At 28.1% G+C, this 20703-nt stretch overlaps 3 protein-coding genes across 3 annotated transcripts in view; all 3 read left to right on the top strand.

The window, feature by feature from the left end:
• LOC125845221 (histone H3.3) overlaps window positions 1-20703 on the top strand; it is a 202057-nt gene that overhangs the window by 40436 nt on the left and 140918 nt on the right. The gene's annotated exons all lie outside the window — the stretch shown is intronic.
• Window positions 4083-4771, top strand: LOC125845220 (uncharacterized). Its single transcript, XM_049524679.1, has one exon. It carries the CDS (start codon window positions 4140-4142, stop codon window positions 4551-4553), a length of 414 nt encoding a protein of 137 aa, XP_049380636.1. The 5' UTR covers window positions 4083-4139; the 3' UTR covers window positions 4554-4771.
• LOC125845199 (protein DETOXIFICATION 27-like) lies at window positions 12755-19155 on the top strand. Its single transcript, XM_049524653.1, has 8 exons — window positions 12755-13124; window positions 14001-14542; window positions 15347-15433; window positions 16011-16067; window positions 17179-17417; window positions 18111-18229; window positions 18558-18647; window positions 18907-19155. The coding sequence occupies exons 1-8, from the start codon at window positions 12834-12836 to the stop codon at window positions 18964-18966; spliced, it is 1485 nt and encodes a 494-aa protein (XP_049380610.1). The 5' UTR covers window positions 12755-12833; the 3' UTR covers window positions 18967-19155.

Genomic DNA, 20703 nt, shown 5'->3' with positions numbered 1-20703 from the left:
AATATATTTTTAATATAAATTTCATTTGTTGATGCATTTGTTTAGTACTCCCTCTGTCCCTAATTACTTGTTTACTTTTCCTTTTATAGTTGTCTCTAATTACTTGTCCATTTTGACAAATCAAGAAAGAATATTTTTTTACCTATTATACCCTCAATTAAATGACCAATTACTTTGAAAATTGCAGAACTTTTCATCTACTTCATAATTAATAGGGGTAAAATGATAAACTGACTATGTCATTAATTGATTTCTTAATAAATGTGTAAATTTAAAAGTGGAGAAGTAATTAGGGACAGAGAGAGTATTACAGTCTTATTTGACATTATGAGATATTTCTTAGACATTTAAGGAGAATGGTAGACCGAAATATATATTATATATTAAAGGATGAACTTCATGAAATGGAAGAATTTGTTATTAGCAAATATATTTTAACTTATTTGAAGATATCATACAATAATAATATAACTTATTGTAATATTATTAGTTGTATTGATGATGATAAAAGTTAAATAAATCATTTTTTCTATTATTTAAATTTTTAACATAAAATTTCCAATGTTTTAAAATTAAAAATAAATTTTAAAAATTAAAAAAAAAATGGAGGCAATAATTATTTTATTAAAGAAAAATATGTGTAGAAAAAGTAGAAGTAGATGAAGCCAAATGAGTAATAATAATAATTCTAATAAGGACTAATGAGTAATAATAATAATTCTAATAAGGACTAATGAGTAATAATAATAATTGCAATGCTAGTCCTTGATGTTAGTCCTTCTATTAATGTACAATTGTTTTTGCACATTGTACAACTAATTAATGCAGTGAAAAGTTAATGTACAAAATTGTATGCATGTTGTACAAGAGTATTAATGCAATGTTGGTCCTTTCCAACTCTCACTTCTAAATAAGAGTAATATCCTTTTCTTGATATATGATTTATCATATTTAATTTTTAATTAATTAAAATAAGTGTTTTTTGATATTTTTTGTGTAGATAATACGTTATTATTTGAATATAGAAATATATTAATCTCAAATATAAAATAATAATCTAAATTTTTAATAATTAATGGTTGAATAATTAATAAGTATAATTAAATTTAAGAGTATTAACAATCAAACGGATATAAAATTAAAAAATGCATATTTTAATTAATTAAAATTTTAATGTTCAGAGCACCGACAGCAACACATTATGAAATTAAAATATTTTGCTTAATTTAATAGAATTTTTTTAAAAAAAATAGTTTAAAATTTCCTATCTGCTAAACGGCTATATAATACAGCTAAGCAAACCACACTGAGGGAAGATATAATATAAAATAATTTTATATGCCAAAGTTAATATGTCTCCCTCATCGTTTGGTCCCACATTAAGAAAATAATGCAGATATTAATTAAAGTTTGGCTTAAATTTGATCAAATAATTACTTGCCACGTATTCTAACACTAAAGAAAGATTAAGCATTTCATCCACACAACACTAAGATACAACCGTGGGATCTGGAAGGATAGGATATATATAAACGTTATCTATCTTGATGATAGGAAGATTATTTTTTATAGATTTTTGACTTAATTGAATTATAAACAACGCAAAATAATGACAGTAAAGCAGCAAGATATGAAGATAAACAAAGCCGATGAAGTAATAAGTCGTAGTAAACATTAATGCAAACAATAATTTGATTATACTCCCTTTGTTCCTATTTACATGTTATTCTTATTAAAATAGATGTTCTTTAGTACTCTCCCGTTCTTATTTATATGTCGTCCTTACAAAAAATAGATGTTCCTTAATATTTGTTATTTTACAAAACCAAAGCATAAATAAGTAATTAATTATCATTGATCAAATTAATTAATCAAAATAAATTAACATATTCATTGATTGAAAAATTAACTTTAAGAGAACACTAAATAAGGGTATAATGGTAACTTACCTAATTTATTAAGAAACGTGAAATCTAAAATGATGACAACTAAATTAGAATTTTGATTGAAAATGATGGAATAAGTACTTACCACGTATTGTAACACTAATTAGGCATTAATTTGGAGGATATAATTAGCATAAATTAGAATCAAATTAAATTATTTGAGATTAATAGAGTAGTATTGAGTGTTGAAACTTAGATTTTGAGAATAGAAATTTGCCGACCACGCTAATGTTGGTTGGAATTAGGTCTTGGTGTTGATATCAACTTAAAAAATATTAAAAGTGGCTCGGTATCTAAAATTTATTGGTCTGACTCATTAGATTTATGATGGTTTTGAATTTTTTTTCAAGCGATTTTAGTACGAGTCATGCGAATGGAAAAAAATATTTTTCCCCGTTGATGAATTTTTTGAATTAATTAAAGGTCCTAAAATGAGTATTGAAGAACTTGTATGAAGAAGGATTTCTCATGACACACGTACTAACTTAGTTGTGCGACATCGCTATTTAGCTAAATTTAACAACAAATTTATTTTCGTCTTTATTATCTTATCTTATCTTTATCTTATAAAAATGTCTCTTGCTCGAATGAGAAATTGCGTGAAAGGAGGAAAACACATATAATCACCTATTGATCATTATCATCATATTATATCTATATGTCATTTGTTATTTGTTAATTAAAATTAATTAGTTATTGAAATGAACGGATTAGTATGATTTTGAAAGGTTAACGTTAAGAATAGATAAATATGAAAATAAGTTGGACAAATGATTGAGAAAAATATAAATACAAGTAAATTACAACTAAGAAGATAATGACATTTTACTTAACATGAGGAAAATGACCACCTAATTGTTTCATTTTCTTTGGTGGCTTTTTGGTGCATTTTCACGAAAGAAAAATAATATGGTCCCAAGCCATGTTTTTTCAAAAAAAAAATATATATATTTGGTTATATATGTGAGATGTTTCGAAATAAAAAACACATCAAATTGAGTTAAAACAGAAAATAGTATATCATGTTAGAATATTTTTATATTGTTCCAGACTAACAACTAACTTTAAAGTGAATGATTAGTAAGATAAGTATGGACATAACAAAGTAACGATATTAAACCTGATAAGAATATCTTCATACGATTTTAGTTCAATAATATATTATAGTCAATTTTTTCGAACAATTTGAGTTAAATTTTTCAAATTTGAAAAAATAACCACTTTTTCAAGTAAATATTTTTTTAAATAATTTATCTCAAAATTATTATTCTCATCTAATTATTTCATTGATAAGATATGAGAAGAACCATATTCCTCTGACAATTATATTTGCCATAAATATGCTAAAAACTTTTGGGGGTGTAAAAGTTTGTTCCAACAAGTTTCTGAGAAAGAGCTTTGAAAAATGAAATTAAAAAAAGGTTAGGTGTTGCATAGTTGTAAAGTTTTGTTTTGTTCTCAAAAATATTGTATTTATATTTTAAAGTAAAATTGACTTAATTATATTAACTTAAATATAATATAAATTTATTCTAAATTCTAACATTAACCACACAATCAACTTGTGATTATGAATCCTTTTTTATTTTAAATATTTAATATTTTGTATTGAGAATTTAAAATCGAGACTTTTGATCGAGAGCAAACAAATAACATCCACCACAAATTTAGGTGTTGAATTATGAGTCATTTTTAGCTGTCCATGCACACTAATGCATTATACTATACCATTACCAACAGACATACACCTATATTATATCTGTATTTTAAACTAAACAATTGATTATAAAAATAATTATATTATACAAATATTTTCCTCCAAGACCAACTTGATTTTTCTTGGGGTAATTATAATGACTTATTCTTTATTAGAGTTTTCGAATTTTATCGGATCTTAACTATTGGAAAATGTGATCCTCAAAAAATGAATCTTGTAATGTATGAATTTAAATTTAATCAGATTCAAATATAAATATCAAACATTAGATATAAACTACGAAACTTTCGCTACATTAGAAACATAGTCCCAAACTCTATAAATCCGTGATTTCAAATTTAATCGATCTCAATACGAATATTTCCATCAAAGGAACCTTCTTTTTTTCTCTTTCTCCTCCTTATATATATTTCCTCTTCACAGTCTCTTTTCTATTCATTTTTCAGCCAAAAAAGAGAGAAAAACAGAGCAAAAAAATGGCTTCTTATTTCAGAGTTTTTCTTTTCTTAGCCTTTTTTGCTGCTTCTTCCATAGCTCAATCTCCAGCTCCGGCCCCAAAAATTTCTCCGGCAGCAACTCCAACTCCGGCGCCGGCACCGGTATTAGCTCCGCCGACCGCAACTCCAACTCCATCTCCAACTCCAACTCCGGCACCGTCTACCGCTCCCACTACTTCACCGACTCCATCTCCGGCGGCTTCCGCAACCTCTCCATCTCCATCTCCGGCTGGCGCCGGAGCTGTTTCACCACCGGCGCCTACTCCTACAGGTAGTGCACCGGCGGATCAGCCTTCAGCCGACAACACGCCGTCGTCGCCTAACGCCGCTAGTAGAGCCGTCATTGGCGGTGCTGCATTCGCTGGCGTTATCATCGCTGCTGCTTTGATGTAGAGGCGACACGTGTACTAACACGTGTTTTGTTCTTTTGATGGACGGACGAGATCTGTTTTGTAATACTTATCTTTTTAATTACTTTTGTGATTTATTTGTTTGGTACATTGTGGGTTTTTTTTTTTTTGTTAATTATATTTTTCATTTTAGAGTGAATCATTCATCATCCCTATGTACATTTCAAGTGAAATAAATTTGAGTTTTTATTCTTTTTGTTATGAGTATTTTCAATCACTTAATTATTTTGCATTTCTAATTATATATAAATATATACTTTTGATAAGATAAGATTCGTATATATTTTATTTTATTCAGACTTCACTTATGTATGTACTTCTTAGACTCAACTTATAAAATTGCTTTAATTATATTGGTTGGATTAAACTTAGATCTTAGGGGAGAATTGCAATTAACTTAGAAGCATATAACCAGCCAGAGAGTTGTGGTAGAGTGGTAAGTACTCCTTCATTCTTAATCAAAAAGTTTTGGGTTCGAACCTTCTTGGGTATGAAATCGCCTTTGTTAGGAGTGTTTTACTCTTAAATGTGGAATTTTTCGACGCGAATCAGGGAACAAAAAAAAGCATATAACTACTACTCTCTCCCTTCCAATATGGGGTGGGTGGTTATAAATTATTTATATAAAAGAAATTAAAATGAAATTATATTTAAATATAAATGTTATACTTTTATTAATAAAAATAAAAATATGTTACATAGACTAAATTAAAAACAAAAAATATAATAATTAGCAATATTACATGAAGTAATAAAAAAAAATATGTTACATTATTAAGACAAAACTAAAAACAAAAAATATAATAATTAACAACATTACATGAAGCAAGGTTGCATGGGGAGTCAACACGCTTGATGTTTCGCTTGATGTCAATACAACCTTAACTTAGGGTGGAATTCGGAGATTTACGAAGGAACGTTAATTATGTACTTAACACATGTAAATTGAACGTCTATAAAAAAGTTATGTTTATTTAATGTCAATATAATTTTAATTATGTAAATTTAACGGCAACGAAGAAAAGCTATATTTGCTTTTTAACTTAATGTTTACATGCGATTTAATAATGAGTTATGGTCAGAAGTACATCTTAAGTATCTCAATTTTGTAAGCTTCATATTTGAGTAATTAAGTGTGTAATTTTTTTTTATTTGAAAGGTAATTAGAGCAAATCGTAGACTTTGGAACGTTAAAGTCAATTTTGTCAGCAAACTTCGCACATGAAGCGCCGATAATTACCAACTAAATATATTTAAAGGTTTTTGTAATTTTGTTTGTTAGCAAATAAATTAATGCAAATTGGTGTTTTTTAATGGACTGGCATTTTCAAAAGAAAATATAAAAAATAATTATGAATCTCAAAAGTCGTACATTTCTATTAAGTTAACTTTAGTAAATTATGAAGAAAAAAAAAAAGAGTACTCGTTTTGCTTGGTTGTTTGTTTCCCTATAAACAAAAGTTGTTAGAGATCCAATAATAATAATGACATATTCAGCGTAATCTCTAAAATAAGATTTTTTAAAAATTTAAACTGAATTAGTGTAAAAATTCATAAATTTAAATTTAAATCCTGAAACCGTTTTATCCAAACAAAGAAGGTTGAGCTAGGTTATAGAAAACATTTTCTTTTTAATTTCTCATGTGTGTCTGACAAAGCTCAACTATTTTGAATTTACATCACGTAGGATCCCACTCGAAAAAAAGTGTTCCCTATTAAAAGAAATATCATAGTTAGAATTCGAATTCGAGATCTCTAATAGTAGAAAACATGATGATTCCTTCCTTGGAAAAATAGCAAAAATTCCACAGAATAAGAATCTTTTAATGCTACAACCATAATACATGCATGTATGTGAGAATTGTTTTTCTGTCTTCCATCTTCCCACTTATTAAGGAACCAAAAGATCAAGATGCCATCTTTAAATTATTGAAAGTTTTTCTAGTCAGGAATTTAACGAAGTGTGTAACTTTTTTTTCTCAATTATAATAAGAATATGCAAAAATAAAATATATAATTATAATAAGTAATACTAATATCTAGCTCATGTACACACATAATTTGTATGCACCGGATCACCCTTCAACTAAGGTGGCTTTGCTCTTGCTTTTAAGTGGTATTAGTTGTAAACGATTTTTGCAAATGAGGTGATATCTACAAATATATTCGATGTAATTCAATAAGAGGGGTCTAAAAAAGGTAGGATCTATGTGCGTAAACTTAACTTTTACCTATATAGCGCACAGAGAATTAGGTTGTTTTCGATAGACTTTCTGCTTAAAAACAATATAACCAAAGGAAAAATGAATTGAGAATATCGACAACACAATAGCAAAATAAACATAGCTAATGAAGCATATGAAACTTCAATACAACATAATAGAGTTCCAAATTTTAAAGTGTCTATTTGTCAAATATTTCATGGAAAACTTAGCTACTTGTGGAAATATGAGCCAGTTTTTTCAAAGTTGGCTATTTTTTAAATATTTCATTATTAGTTGAATAGCCCAATTGTAACTTAAAAAGGATTGGGCCGATTGAGTAATATCTGTACTGGACCCAGAGTTCATCAACAATACAGTAAAAGTTTCACGAGGCAGTCTATTTTGATACCGGCATTTAATATGTATTCTTCTTTTAAACTTTTTTGCACGTATATCACCTCATATATGCAGTATCTCAAGTTATATATGACTGATGTTCAATCTTGTTTATAAAAATGGATTAACTTCAGTCGTATATATGACGAAGTTCAGTCAGTTGAACTTTAGCCATATACGACTCTAAGTTAAAGTAAAAGTGGAATAAGGAAAAAAGGATCAAATTTTAACCTAGTTGAAATTCAAGCAAAATTGACTGAACTTCAATCATATGTACCTAAACTTAATTTATATGAAACTTCAAATTCAAAAATTGAATTAGATTTTGTTAAGACTAACTTTGAACACCGTATATTTGAAGATAGTCATATATGCGTAGTTTTTCTTTTATAAAAAATAGTCACAAATTAAATAACGACGTCAAAATCAAATATTTGTACACTTTGCTCAATAATACATGTTGATGGTCTATACTTATTGTTGCTACATCCTCGATGCAAGTGCTTTCCAAGTATGCTTGAATTTGATTTTTAAATTGCCACAAGTCTTTTATTAGAAAATTTGATGACACTCTTCTCTATGATGACTTCGATATTTTAATCATGTCGTAATTATTGACATAGACATTGTAGCAAATTATAAATTTAAATTTATAAACTTCAAATTCTAGATCTATCTCTAATTGAACATTTACATCTATATACGTGTAAAGAAATGCTTCTCTTTAATGACTGCTCCTTCCTTAATCAGAGGTTTCAAGTTCGAATCCTATATATGAAAAAATCATTGATACAAAGCGCTTTCCCCCGAATGGAGTTCTGCATAGCACAAATTCAAAATAATCGAGCTCGAATACGAATATGAACTACTAATATTTTATCATATAAACCATACATTATTTTTTTGACAGAGAATTAAGACAAAGATTTCTCTGACTAATAAGAGAAAATTGACTATTCAAGAATAATTTAAGCCACAAGAATCACTTCACAATTTCCTTATTCTTCTAATATCGAAAAGCTGATTTGTCTTTTTTCCTTTAATTATTAACCTCTTGACTTCTAGGCACTAGCCAGGAACTTCATGCACAAAATACATGATCTTTACCTAATAAAGTTAAAAAATCCAAGAAAAAAAAATAATAACTTCCACTTTTTATTTATTTATTTATTTGATTTGATTTGATTTGTTTTTGTTGGCAGCATGCAACATGGATTCATATAAACTTAATAAAAAACAATTTCAGACCTCATATAGAGGGGAGGATCTAGGAGGTTGTCATGATATTTATCTAGCAATTATTTCCCGTACATATAAGGTAATATTTTTTTACTTTTACGCATATATTTAGATTATATGAATTTCTTTAATATAAGATTAAAGATTGACTCACTAATTTAAGGGAATGAAATTCATCTTAAGGTTCTAAATTTAAACTTTATACACTACATTTATTTTAAAACTCTTTAATAAAAATCTGTCACTAATTATATATGCATTAAAAATTACTACATACATATATTTATAACCAAAATGTTCAAATTCTGAGTTTGCTTCTTTGTATTTTCTTTTGGCTTGTGAGAAAAAAAAATTGAAGACCTCATTGCTGACGAATTTGCTCATGCACATGAGTCTAAATAAATTCTTGGCCCCCAAATAATTAAAGTCATGGGTTAATTTCATCTTATATACTTTGGGTTCACTCAAAGGTGACTCAACTATAATGATATTTTTTTCTCTAATTAAAAACATGGGTACATTACATCTGTCAATGGGGTCCCTTTCGTACTAGGACTTTTTTTTAATGCTTACTTAAATTGTTGACTATTTTTTCGTCTTAAAATACTTATCACATTTTAACATACCTTCTTCAAAAAAAATCGATTGGTTAAGGAAAAAAATATATATATTAGCATACGATTTCTTGACACAGGAAAGAATCTATATATAGCTTTAATTAAGAGAGATAGGGCGGAGGCAATTAGAAAGGCTTTTACGGATTGTGCCCCCTAACTCCTATGTTGTAATTATAGTCTATTGGATACAATCGTTCTACCTTTATAAGGTAGAGGTAAAGTTGTGTACACATCACTTCCTTCAGACCCTATTTGCAGAATTACAGTAAATATGTTATTGGTGTTGTTCTTTCATTTCTTGATAGTTAATTTAACTAATTTTAAAAATTAAAGTAAATTAGATTAGTTTAGTATTTTAAAATTAAAACTTAAATACTCAAAACTTATATAAAAAAAATTGTAAATATTTTTTTTATATCAACATGATAAAATTTTTTTTAAAAAAATATCATTTAAATTTTATATAATTTAACTCTCTAAAGCTAAATGCGAAAAATATGAAAAAAGGCTACTAAATAATTGGACCCAAAAAAAGAGAGGCTACTAAATATTTGGACCAAAAAAATAAAGAGACTACTAAATAATTGGACCAAAAAAAATAAAAGAGGCTAAAATAGATCTGCATATTAATTACATATATTTAATATTGAAAAAATATATTGTTGGAATAATTTGGTCTTTCCCTTGGGAAACAAGGAAATTGACCCCTTTTGGTCAATAATATGCAACTATGAAAAACAAGAACAACTTTTACATATAACAAACATAAAAATTATATTTATATGTTATAGCTATAGTTTGCATAATTGTGCTCCATAGTAAATTTTATGTTTGCTATGGCTTTTGATTTGTATAATTCGCTACAAACATCCAATTCTATACAAATTGTTCAGTTTTGTATAAATTCATTTATACATTGTAATTTATATAATAAGATCTATATTTATATAATTATAAGTGTATATGACGAAAATATATGTATTTGTATTTGCATATACACTTTTCTCTCGCTTTATACAAACACAAACGCATTTTATACATTTTGTATCGAAATGTATAAAATGGCTAATTATATATCGAAAATGACTAATTGTATACCAAATCAGATGACAAAAAAATGGGGATGTTTGCTGCGAATTACAATTAAAATAAACTATGGCAATAACATTTAATTTGAATTAATAGTTTGCTATTTCATACAATTTTCCCGAAAAAGAACTAGATACATGTGATTAGAGAACTAATTAATAGAATTTATAATTGATTAAGAAATATAAATAGACTATTGTTATATATTAAACTATATTAAATGTATAAAAGGTTATGCTGGTGAAGCGCAATTTCTAAAATAATCGTTATAGTCATTCCCTGTTACCAATGGATTACTGTTCCAATTAATTTCTTACCGAAGAACGTTATGTTTCTATTCGCACATATATTTGGATTGAATCGGTGTGAAAAAAATTATATAGAAAATTTGAGAAGCTTCTCATTATTTCAGTGATAACTTGTTTTTCATCATGCATTTTTTCAGTGAGTTGATTCAGTGAAAACTGAGTGAAAAAATAATATTATATAACACAAATTTCTAATTAATTTGAAGTAATAAATCTTTATTTCTAGTTGTGAAATATATTCATTATACTATCTAAAAATCATGTGACACGAGATCCACAACAATAATATATACATAAAATAGTAAAAAATATTCATAATATATATTGAAATAATGTAATTTTATCCTCCTTTTACCTATCGAAATCAATTATTTTCAACGTTAATTTTTTTATATGATACTGATTTATAATTAGTTCACGTAAATATCGTAATAACACGTAAGCAATTACATCACTAGCAAAATATGTACCAAGTGTTCTGTATTCTGAGGTAATGGGGACCCCACAATGTTGTTACGATTCAAAAATAAAATATTTGGCCATCCATTTATCAACTCGAAATCTATAACGTTTTTAATCCATATGGTTAATTATATCAAAATTATATGATAGGTCCATTTTAATGGCAAATATTTGTCTTTCATTTTTGAACCAAAGAGATAGCTATTATCCCTGCAAAATTCTCTTTGAAATTGTTAAAAAAGCTGACTCGATTTTTTTGGATGAGACGGTTTTATCACGGAATAACTCATGATGTTCATATATATATATCAATCTATTGTATTTTCGTCACTGTTATAATTTTAAATATGATATATTTTATATCTGGCTCTGATTGATTCTATATTATTGTTAGTAGAGGCGTATGAACATACGATTCAATTGAACTTGATACTTTTCCTAGTAGAGCATAATTTTATGTATAAAAATGTATGAAAAAAATAAATATGAATTTATAACTTTAAAGTTTTATGTTTAAAAATGCACGAAAAAAATAATACAAGCAGTTTTTGGAAATATTTTTGTCTTGAAATGTTAATCCTAAAATTGATGTTGACTTTAAGTGTCTATTAATATATCTGACCCTTTCGAAAAGAAATAAAAAAATAAAGAGGTAATTTGATAGTAGATTTGGAAGTGAGTTATTCAAGTACTAAATAATTTTGCATAAATAATATCACATTTCGATCACATGCTTGAAAAATAGTCATATTATTACGACTTACGAAGTTTCATATTCTACATAAAATACCTTGATAAATTCAGAGGCGAAATCAAAATCTAAAACATGTAGATTTAAGATTTCAATTTTTTTTAAGTTACTAAAAATTGATTTAATAATTTATAAATATTTAATGAATTTCTTTATATTTCTACTATTTTTTAAGGTAGATATCCTTTTGGTCTTATTTGGTGTCTTGTTTTTATAAATCTGGTAAAAAAAAAAAAGACGTGGATAGAAAGAAACATCATCTTGTGAACTCACCACAGAAAAAAAATGATTATAATATTTTATAAATGAATAAAAAGGGATGAACCGTCATATACCACTTGTCAAAATTGATGTGCTATCTTCCAAAAATATGTGGACACCTTGATTTCTTGATCCCAATCGTCCAATCGTGAACTTCATACTTACGTACAACTTATGTCGACTTATCGAGACAGATTCAGAGTTTAAATTATATTTGATAGTAGAGTAAATTTATAGCTGTGTATATAGCTTTATTTCTATTTTGTAAAGATTAATACATCGTTTTCAATAGATTCATGACTCAAATAAAATATATCAAAATAACTATCTAACACAAATACGATAGCGAAGATAGTCATGCAGAAAATAATGAAGAAATTCAAAAAATACTATAAAAGAAGAGTAATATTAATAATAATATATATATATATATAAGTTACAACTACAGCTGATAAGTTCAGTAAAGAATTATGCAGAAAGCGAAGGTGTTTATTGCAGGTTCTTCAGCATTTCAATGGAAAGCAAAGATTTGCAGTTATACTTCCCAACAATCAATTATATAACAGTTACTAGACAACACTCAACCTACTAATATTTTACCTAATTATTCTCGATATTTATATATTTCTATTTGTAATCATGTCCGCCGTAAGCTGGTGTAATTTTTCCACCAACCCCTTAAAAGACCAAAGGTAAAAAAGACAAAGGAACAAATGATTACTCCAAGAATAGACAATAAATAAGAAGAAAATTTCAATTTTAATTTTCTTATATTATTTTTATTAATTATAAGTTGTTTTTTCTTTTGAGTTCTCCTTGTAGACTACTATATATATATAATCATTATCAACACAAATGAATTCCTCTTGCTATCATTTCCTCATCTTTTCTCTCTCTCTCTCTTCTTTTGCCTAACGAGAGAGAATAAAGAAAAAAATGTCTAGCAATGGGAAATTAATAGAAGAAAATAAAGTGCCCTTATTAGATTATGTTTCCACAAATAATAGTAATAATTATTTAGAACTAAATGATCAAAGTTTTGGTTTAAGATTTTGGATAGAAACAAAGAAGCTATGGCACATAGTTGGGCCAGCCATCTTTAGTAGAATAGTCTCTTATTCGATGTTTGTTATTACTCAAGCTTTTGCTGGCCATCTTGGTGATCTTGAACTTGCAGCTATGTCCATTGCTAGCAATGTTGTTCTTGGTTTCGATTTCGGACTCATGGTATGTCGTTTTCCCTCGTTTATAACGTGTTTTTACTGAATCAGTCAATCAATCAATCAACTACGTTTCAATTCTATAGTTGGAAGTATTGATATGTGTGTATGTATGAGTTTTCTTTGAAAAATGCAAAAGTGTCAATTTTTTGGTATTCGAACGCAACCTAAAAAAATATATTCTTGGACCACTTATGTCTAGGAAATTCCAATATTTTCTTTTTAAGTATGTATTGCATAAAAATAATGTTTTACGATATAATTTTTCAACGAAAGATTCAACTGAACCCTTTCGTTATATGTAGCTCTTCCCCTTAGCCGATCCTAATTTGCTTAGGATTGGGACATAGTTATTATTGTTTGTTGTAACATGAGCTATGTACAATCTTTCTATAATCGTACTTGTTAGGAATTTGATTAAACTCCTTTCATTACACGCGAGAAAATGTTCATCGGCTATTTTCCAATAACATATTGATTGAATCAGTAAGAAAATTTTCCATTGAAGTTCTTCAATTTTTCAACAAGATTTGTTTCCCACCACACGTTTTCCCAATGATCTAGTTCAATAAGAAATAGGTGGAAAATTTATGTTTTATGATATAAATTTTTCGTTGATGAAAAACCTTTTATTTCTAGTAGTGTCTAATTTGAGACCCTAATTTGCTTTGGGAATTGAAACACAATTATTACTATTTGCTCTTACATGAGCTATATATACTATCTTTCAATAACCGTCCTTTCGAGGGATTCAATTGAACTCCTTTCATTATTACACACAACTCTGCCTCTAATAACCAACCCTATTTTGCTTAGGATTGAAGCGCAGTTATTATTATTCGTCGTTATTATAGTGATTAACAAAAATTATATTATTATGCAGCTAGGTATGGCAAGTGCATTGGAAACACTATGTGGACAAGCATTTGGTGCTAAAAAATACTACATGTTAGGTGTATATTTGCAACGTTCATGGATAGTACTCTTGTTATGTAGCATCATAATGTTACCAATATTTTTCTTTGCAACACCAGTCTTGATATTTTTAGGGCAACCAAAAGATGTCTCACAACTCTCTGGAGTTGTAGTTTTAGCCTTTATACCATTACACTTTTGCTTTGCATTTCAATTTCCATTGCAAAGGTTCTTGCAAAGTCAATTGAAAAACAATGTGATTGCTTGGGCTAATTTTGTGGCTTTTATAGTCCATGTGTTGATAAGTTGGCTTATTGTGTACAAGTTTCAATTGGGAATTATTGGGACAACATTTACTTTGAATTTATCTTGGTGGTTGGTGTTTTTGGTGTTGTTTTGTTATACTACTTGTGGTGGATGTCCACTTTCTTGGAATGGATTTAGTATGGAGGCTTTTTCTGGACTTTGGGACTTCTTCAAACTTTCTGCTTCTTCTGGGGTCATGCTATGGTAACAATTTCTATCTTTGGCTAAATTTGTAAATAGTAATAGTTACTGTCATGGAGTTTCAGATTCCACATGTGAATTACTCCAGGGCATATCATGGAATTTCACTTATGGAATTTGGAATTTTGTGACACTGGCTATTTTTTAAAGACAAAGTCTAATAATCACTATGACGGAGTTTCAGATTCTATCTGTGAATTTCAGGACATGTCATGGAACTTCACTTATGGAATTTGGAATTTAATGTTAATGGCTATTTTCTAAAGATAGAGTCAAATAATCATTGTGACGGAGTTTCAGATTCCACATGTGAATTTCAAGACATGTCATGGAATTTCACTTATGGAGTTTGAAATTTAATGATAGTGGCTATTTTTTAAAGACAGAGTCAATTGATCAATGTGACTGAGTTTCAGATTTCATGTGTGAATTCCTGGACATGTCATGGAATTTCACTTACGGAGTTTGAAACGCTATGATAGTGGCTATTTTCAAAGACAGTCAATTAATCAATGTGACGGAGTTTTAGATTCCATATATGTGAACTTTAGGACATGTCAAGGAATTTCACTACTGAAGTTTGGGACCTATGATAGCGGCTATCTTTTAATGGTTAAGCCAAGTAGTCATTGTTATGGAGTTTCAGATTCCACATGAGAACTCCAAGATATGTCACGAAATTTCACTTCAAGGCAAAAGAGTTCCTTGTATATATATTTATGACTCGAACTTGAAACATCAGATTATCATAATTTATTTATTATGCTTAATGGTTTAATTATTATTATTTTGTTGTAAATGGAACAGCTTGGAGAACTGGTACTACAAGGTGCTAATTGTGATGACTGGTAATTTGGAGAATGCTAAAATTGCTTTGGATGCATTATCCATCTGGTAATTAAACTTAACTCTTCTTAATCACACTTTTTTTAAACAAAAAAAAGGTATACTAGTGAACCAATAAATTATACTGATAATGATAATTGTATTAATTAGTTGCATGGTTCATCATTCTATCTTTTACATGTTCGTTTAACACTATAATCAACAACGAAACAAAATTTTCACTAAAAATATTTAATATTCAATATATATATATTTTTAACGAAAGACGTTCTACTAACAACGATTCATTGTATATGGCTACGCCAATGACTATAACTATTAATGATACACTACAAATTTAAATTTAACAAATGTACCCAAAAAAAATTTAACTTTTGTTATCTTGTCATTATCATTTACTTTGACACTATTGAATATTAAGATGACAAGTCTCATAGTTCTATCTCAGTCAAATTTAATGGCCAAGTATTTTTCAACTTGTCATATACAAGAACATAATAATTAATTATTACAAAAAAGAAAAGAAAATGACTAAGTTTATTTTCTAAAAACTGTCCCAACACAAAAATATTAATTCTATATATATGTCATTGTCTTATTTTTATTTTTATTTTAATTCTTGCAGCATGAATATAAATAGCTGGGAACTGATGATTCCTTTTGGATTCTTTGCTGGAGCTGGGTATGTTCAAGTTTTATTCTTCCATTTAAATAATTTATTTATTTTTCTTTTATTTAAATAATTTATGAAAATATGTGGTTGTTATTGGTTACATCTTACATTTGATTGAGAAATAGGATAAAAGAAGCCACCATGACTATGTTATATTATATATATAATCGTGAATTCAATAATTATGATGACTATAAATTTGGTGACAAATTTAAAATCCACAAGTTCTAAATTTTAGCTATTGATTCACTTTTACTTACGAATATTGTAATTAAAGTCAAAATTAGAATTTTGTCCAAAGTGCACATGATTTTTGAATGATTACCTAATTAGGAGAAGGAAAGAGAAAAATAAAAATATATTAAACGGAATAGGATAAAAAATATCTTCAAATTATGTGAAATTAATACTAGTTGGTAAAAAATGTCCCTACTATTATTAATACTTGGTTTGATCCAAAATACATTTTTCATCTTTAAACGACAACTATATTTTCACTTTTGAACGTTCAATTATATGTCATTTTCACTTTGATCTTCTCTCCACCAAGACGGAGCTAGCACATGGTGACAAATGCGACCAATTTTAGACTCGTAATTTTGATCTAAATTTTATATTTGTATTTGAATTGAAAAGTTCGTTAAATATGTATGAATTATTAATCTTTAATCCAGTAACTTTATAGGACTAGAACACTACTAAAGAAGCATAAATTAACAATAAACAAATTATATCTATAGCTAAATATCAAAATCTGTCGCTAAATGGATTATTCAAAAATTATGTTAACTACGAAGTAATTTAGCAACAAAGTTCATAGATAATTCCAGTTCCTTTTGAAGTGAGATCCTGAAGCCATAAGCTTAAAATCCTAACTCCGCCTATACTCACAGATGAATAAATTCATTGATGAGTCTCAAGCACGATTTTGACTATACGATGTGATCATCGGTATACCATATATAGAGATGGATCTAAGATTTCAATTCAATGAATTCAATCATCATTTAATTTATTATAGTTTGACACTTAATGCATGATTTAATTTCTCTCACATACATAATACATTTATATATTTGATGTCGAGAATACTGAATTCAGTTGAACCTGTTTGATGCAGAGTAAGGGTAGCAAATGAGTTGGGAGCTGGAAATGGAAGAGGGGCAAAATTTGCAACAGCAGTAGCAGTGATACAATCAACAATCATTGGATTATTCTTTTGGATTTTGCTCATATTTTTCCACAATGAATTTGCCCTAATTTTCTCAACTAGCAAACCTGTTCTTGAAGCTGTTCATAAACTAGCTATTCTATTAGCTTTCACTGTTCTACTCAACAGTGTTCAACCCATCCTCTCAGGTAAATTTTATAAAAAAATTGATACTATTTTATTATTATTTTTGTTCATTTTAAAGTTATGTTAGTTAGAGTAGTGATCAGAGACGAATTTAAGATTATATTATGAGGAATGGGACGCAATTTAGGATTTTTGATGTAGACAGTCGAACTCATGGCGCATAGGTCACATGAAGGTTACATTGCTCCAAGGCTTCCTTTTCAATCCCACTGACTCTAGATTTTGTGTCCCTGATGATAGTCAGTGGTATCAAACTATGTTATACGAGTTTGACTGAATTCATTACCTTTAGGATTAGGGTTATGTTAGTTAAATCGGTGATCAAAGACGGATTTAGGATTATGTTCTGCAAGTGTGATTGAAATACTTGATAAAAGGGATGCAACTCAGATGAGATGTCGACAGTCTATCCTAATGCAAGCATTAGTGATTTTTTCTACCGCTTGAACTCATGACTTATAGATTTTGCCTGTGACCATATTCAGTGATATTAGACTATTTTGTACGAGTTTGACTGAATTTATTACCTTTAGATCGAATTATATATAAGGGGGTGGGAGGGATTAAATTGTATACATGAATTAAATCATACTCATTCAGAACTCACTGACGTTAAATTCTGAATTTATTAAACAATTTTTATGTCTATTTTCTTGATTTTTATTTTTTTTCAATTTATGTTTGGATATTAACAGGGGTTGCTGTTGGATCTGGATGGCAAGCATATGTCGCATATATAAATTTGGGCTGTTATTATTTACTTGGAGTCCCTTTGGGCTTTATTATGGGCTGGGGTTTCCACTATGGTGTCATGGTATGTTCCTCATATACCCTTTAATTTTACGTTTCGGTGTGCATTACTCAAGTCGAAATTTGTCTCTCTACTTTCACGAGGTAGGGACAAGGTCAATGTACACTCGACCCTTTCTAGACTCTCTCTATAAAACTACACTGAATATGTTGTAATTCTCGTCATTGTACAAATTCTTTCTACCAAATGGTTTTTGTGCTTCATAAATTGGTAAACATGGAATTTAAGTTTTTGAAAATGAATATATCTAATTTGAATATTTTTTTCAATGGTAAATATTAACTAGAAATTAAATGTGAATTTAAGCTAATGGAAATGTTTTATTTTATAGGGAATATGGGGTGGAATGATCTTTGGTGGAACTGCAGTTCAAACTTTGATATTGGCTATAATCATTATTAGATGTGATTGGACTAAAGAGGTAACATTTTTTGTCTCTTATTTCTCATTCGATGTTTAATATCATTTTTGAGAATCTAACTAATTTGAATTCACATTGAAATTTTTTACTTTATCGGGAGTAAAACATTCTCTATCACCCTTTAAGTATCTATCGACGCAAGCATACGATGTTTAAGTGTGAATAAAGTCCAAAGGCACCTTACCTTGTTTTTTGATCGTATACATATAGTTATTTTTTAAGCGATTTAATAGTAATTTTTTTTTTGTTGGAAATGCAGGCAGAGAAGGCTTCAATGCATGTAAGGAAATGGGACGATGTTGGTCACTTGACTTCATAGAATTAGCGACCAATTTTGCTAAAGTATTATGATGACGAAAAAAAAACAAGAATATTGGATATTTTATATTGAAATTTTGTGCATTAATTTAATTTCCAGTCTAATTAAGCTTGTTGTAATTTTTCTTTTCTACACAAAAGTGTACTAATATATGTATAAATTTTAAATGAAGTTGATTGATGGTATGTATTTTTTGTATGTTGAAATGTAAAGATAGAAATCGATTGATTTTGATTATATGAAATAGTTGAAAGATTTCAGGTTCGAGCCATATAATTTTTTTTTTTGAGAAGCAAACAACATTTATACTAGAACGCTCACGAGTTATTAGAACATTCGATTTAAATAGAGGAAGAAAATTAAAATAGAATTATGAGAACTCGTCAAATGGTCATGGACCCCACCTATGGTTTTATGGTTTTTGATTAGATGCTCATATTCTTTCCCAAATGAAGAAGAACAAGAAAAAGGTCCAAACTTTTCATTTTTGGTCAAATTTCGTCTAGTAAACTTCGAGATTTTACAGATATTATTGAAAATCGTCATTAACCAATCACGCGAAGTCTTAAGGCTTTTGGACTTCAATATTAAGGCCCAATAATTTCCCACATCATTTGGGCCTTTTTCCACAATAATGGTTAAGATTACTTTATAAAATAGTCAAAATCTAGTACATCATCATAGTCATAAACATAGAAAGAATGGTCAAAACAGAAAGTGGTCATCTTTCTCAAATCTTGATCTAGTAAAATTATGTACTAATTTTATAATCTTAATTGGAAAATGTCAAACAAATTATTTTATTAATTCTTGTTTGGCAACTTCACAAATCTTGATTAACTTGTTCCAATTAATAATTCTTTCTAGTAATTATCCTTTTTGTACAAATTCAACCTTTTGACTTTTGAGGTACAGAAATAAATTATGTTTTTTTTCTTATTCCTTAATGAATTAATTGGTTCTCCTTTGTTATTTTATTTTATAGTAGGAGAGAAAAAAGAATATTGTCTGTTTGTAATTAAAAAAAATAGTTGGCACTGACATCATTTATTTGTAGTACAAACTGTAGTTGTACTGGGAATCTATAGACATCAAGTTGTGTAGTATTATTTATTTATTTATTTTTGATAATTATGGTATAAAGGTCGGTTTTCATGCGTATCGACTAATTTTACGAGATTACAAAATATATGTTAAATCCCACCGTCAATAGGTACTAAGTAATTTACCCATCAAAATTAGAATATATTGAAAAATATCACCTTCTACTAGCAACAAGTGTTATGTAACTCTGTTCATCAAGATTACGATACATATGAAAAAATCATTTAGTGTTCTTGTCTCTACTGAAATTTGAACTTTTTTTATCACCACTTATATATATTTTTGGGTAAGTACCATTGTAATAATTAATTTGCTTTGACATCAAAATTTGCTTAATATAAATCATACACAAGTTGGTAAAGTGCTTTTATTGCTATGCTAATTATTTTGAGCAATTGGACCATATTATTATGTACTTCTATGGCACCACTAGGCTTTCATAATAATAGTCTGACTTAATATATAATTGCAAATATATAGTAACTGATGTCTCAGTCATGAGAAATAAATAAGCTTCCCCTTTCACAAATTTATACATTATGCTACTTAGATTATTATTATTTTTTTAAAATAGTAAATCAAAGTAGGTCGCAATGTTATATTTTAATCACCAAAGTAGTAACTTGGTGCTCC

The sequence above is a fragment of the Solanum stenotomum genome, chromosome 11 (assembly GCF_019186545.1).
Source record: "Solanum stenotomum isolate F172 chromosome 11, ASM1918654v1, whole genome shotgun sequence".
Lineage (NCBI taxonomy): Eukaryota > Viridiplantae > Streptophyta > Magnoliopsida > Solanales > Solanaceae > Solanum > Solanum stenotomum.
Note: the sequence above shows the minus strand (reverse complement) of the source record. Positions and strands in the feature narration are given on the sequence as shown.

What these genes read in the sequence shown, in the direction of transcription:
- LOC125845220 (XM_049524679.1), top strand. Translation starts at nt 4,140, where the DNA reads ATGGCTTCTTATTTCAGAGTTTTTCTTTTCTTAGCCTTTTTTGCTGCT.
- LOC125845199 (XM_049524653.1), top strand. Translation starts at nt 12,834, where the DNA reads ATGTCTAGCAATGGGAAATTAATAGAAGAAAATAAAGTGCCCTTATTA. An exon ending in TTGGATGCATTATCCATCTG is followed by an intron (nt 15,434 to 16,010) that starts GTAATTAAACTT and finishes TAATTCTTGCAG; the next exon opens with CATGAATATAAATAGCTGGG. An exon ending in GATGTGATTGGACTAAAGAG is followed by an intron (nt 18,648 to 18,906) that starts GTAACATTTTTT and finishes TTGGAAATGCAG; the next exon opens with GCAGAGAAGGCTTCAATGCA.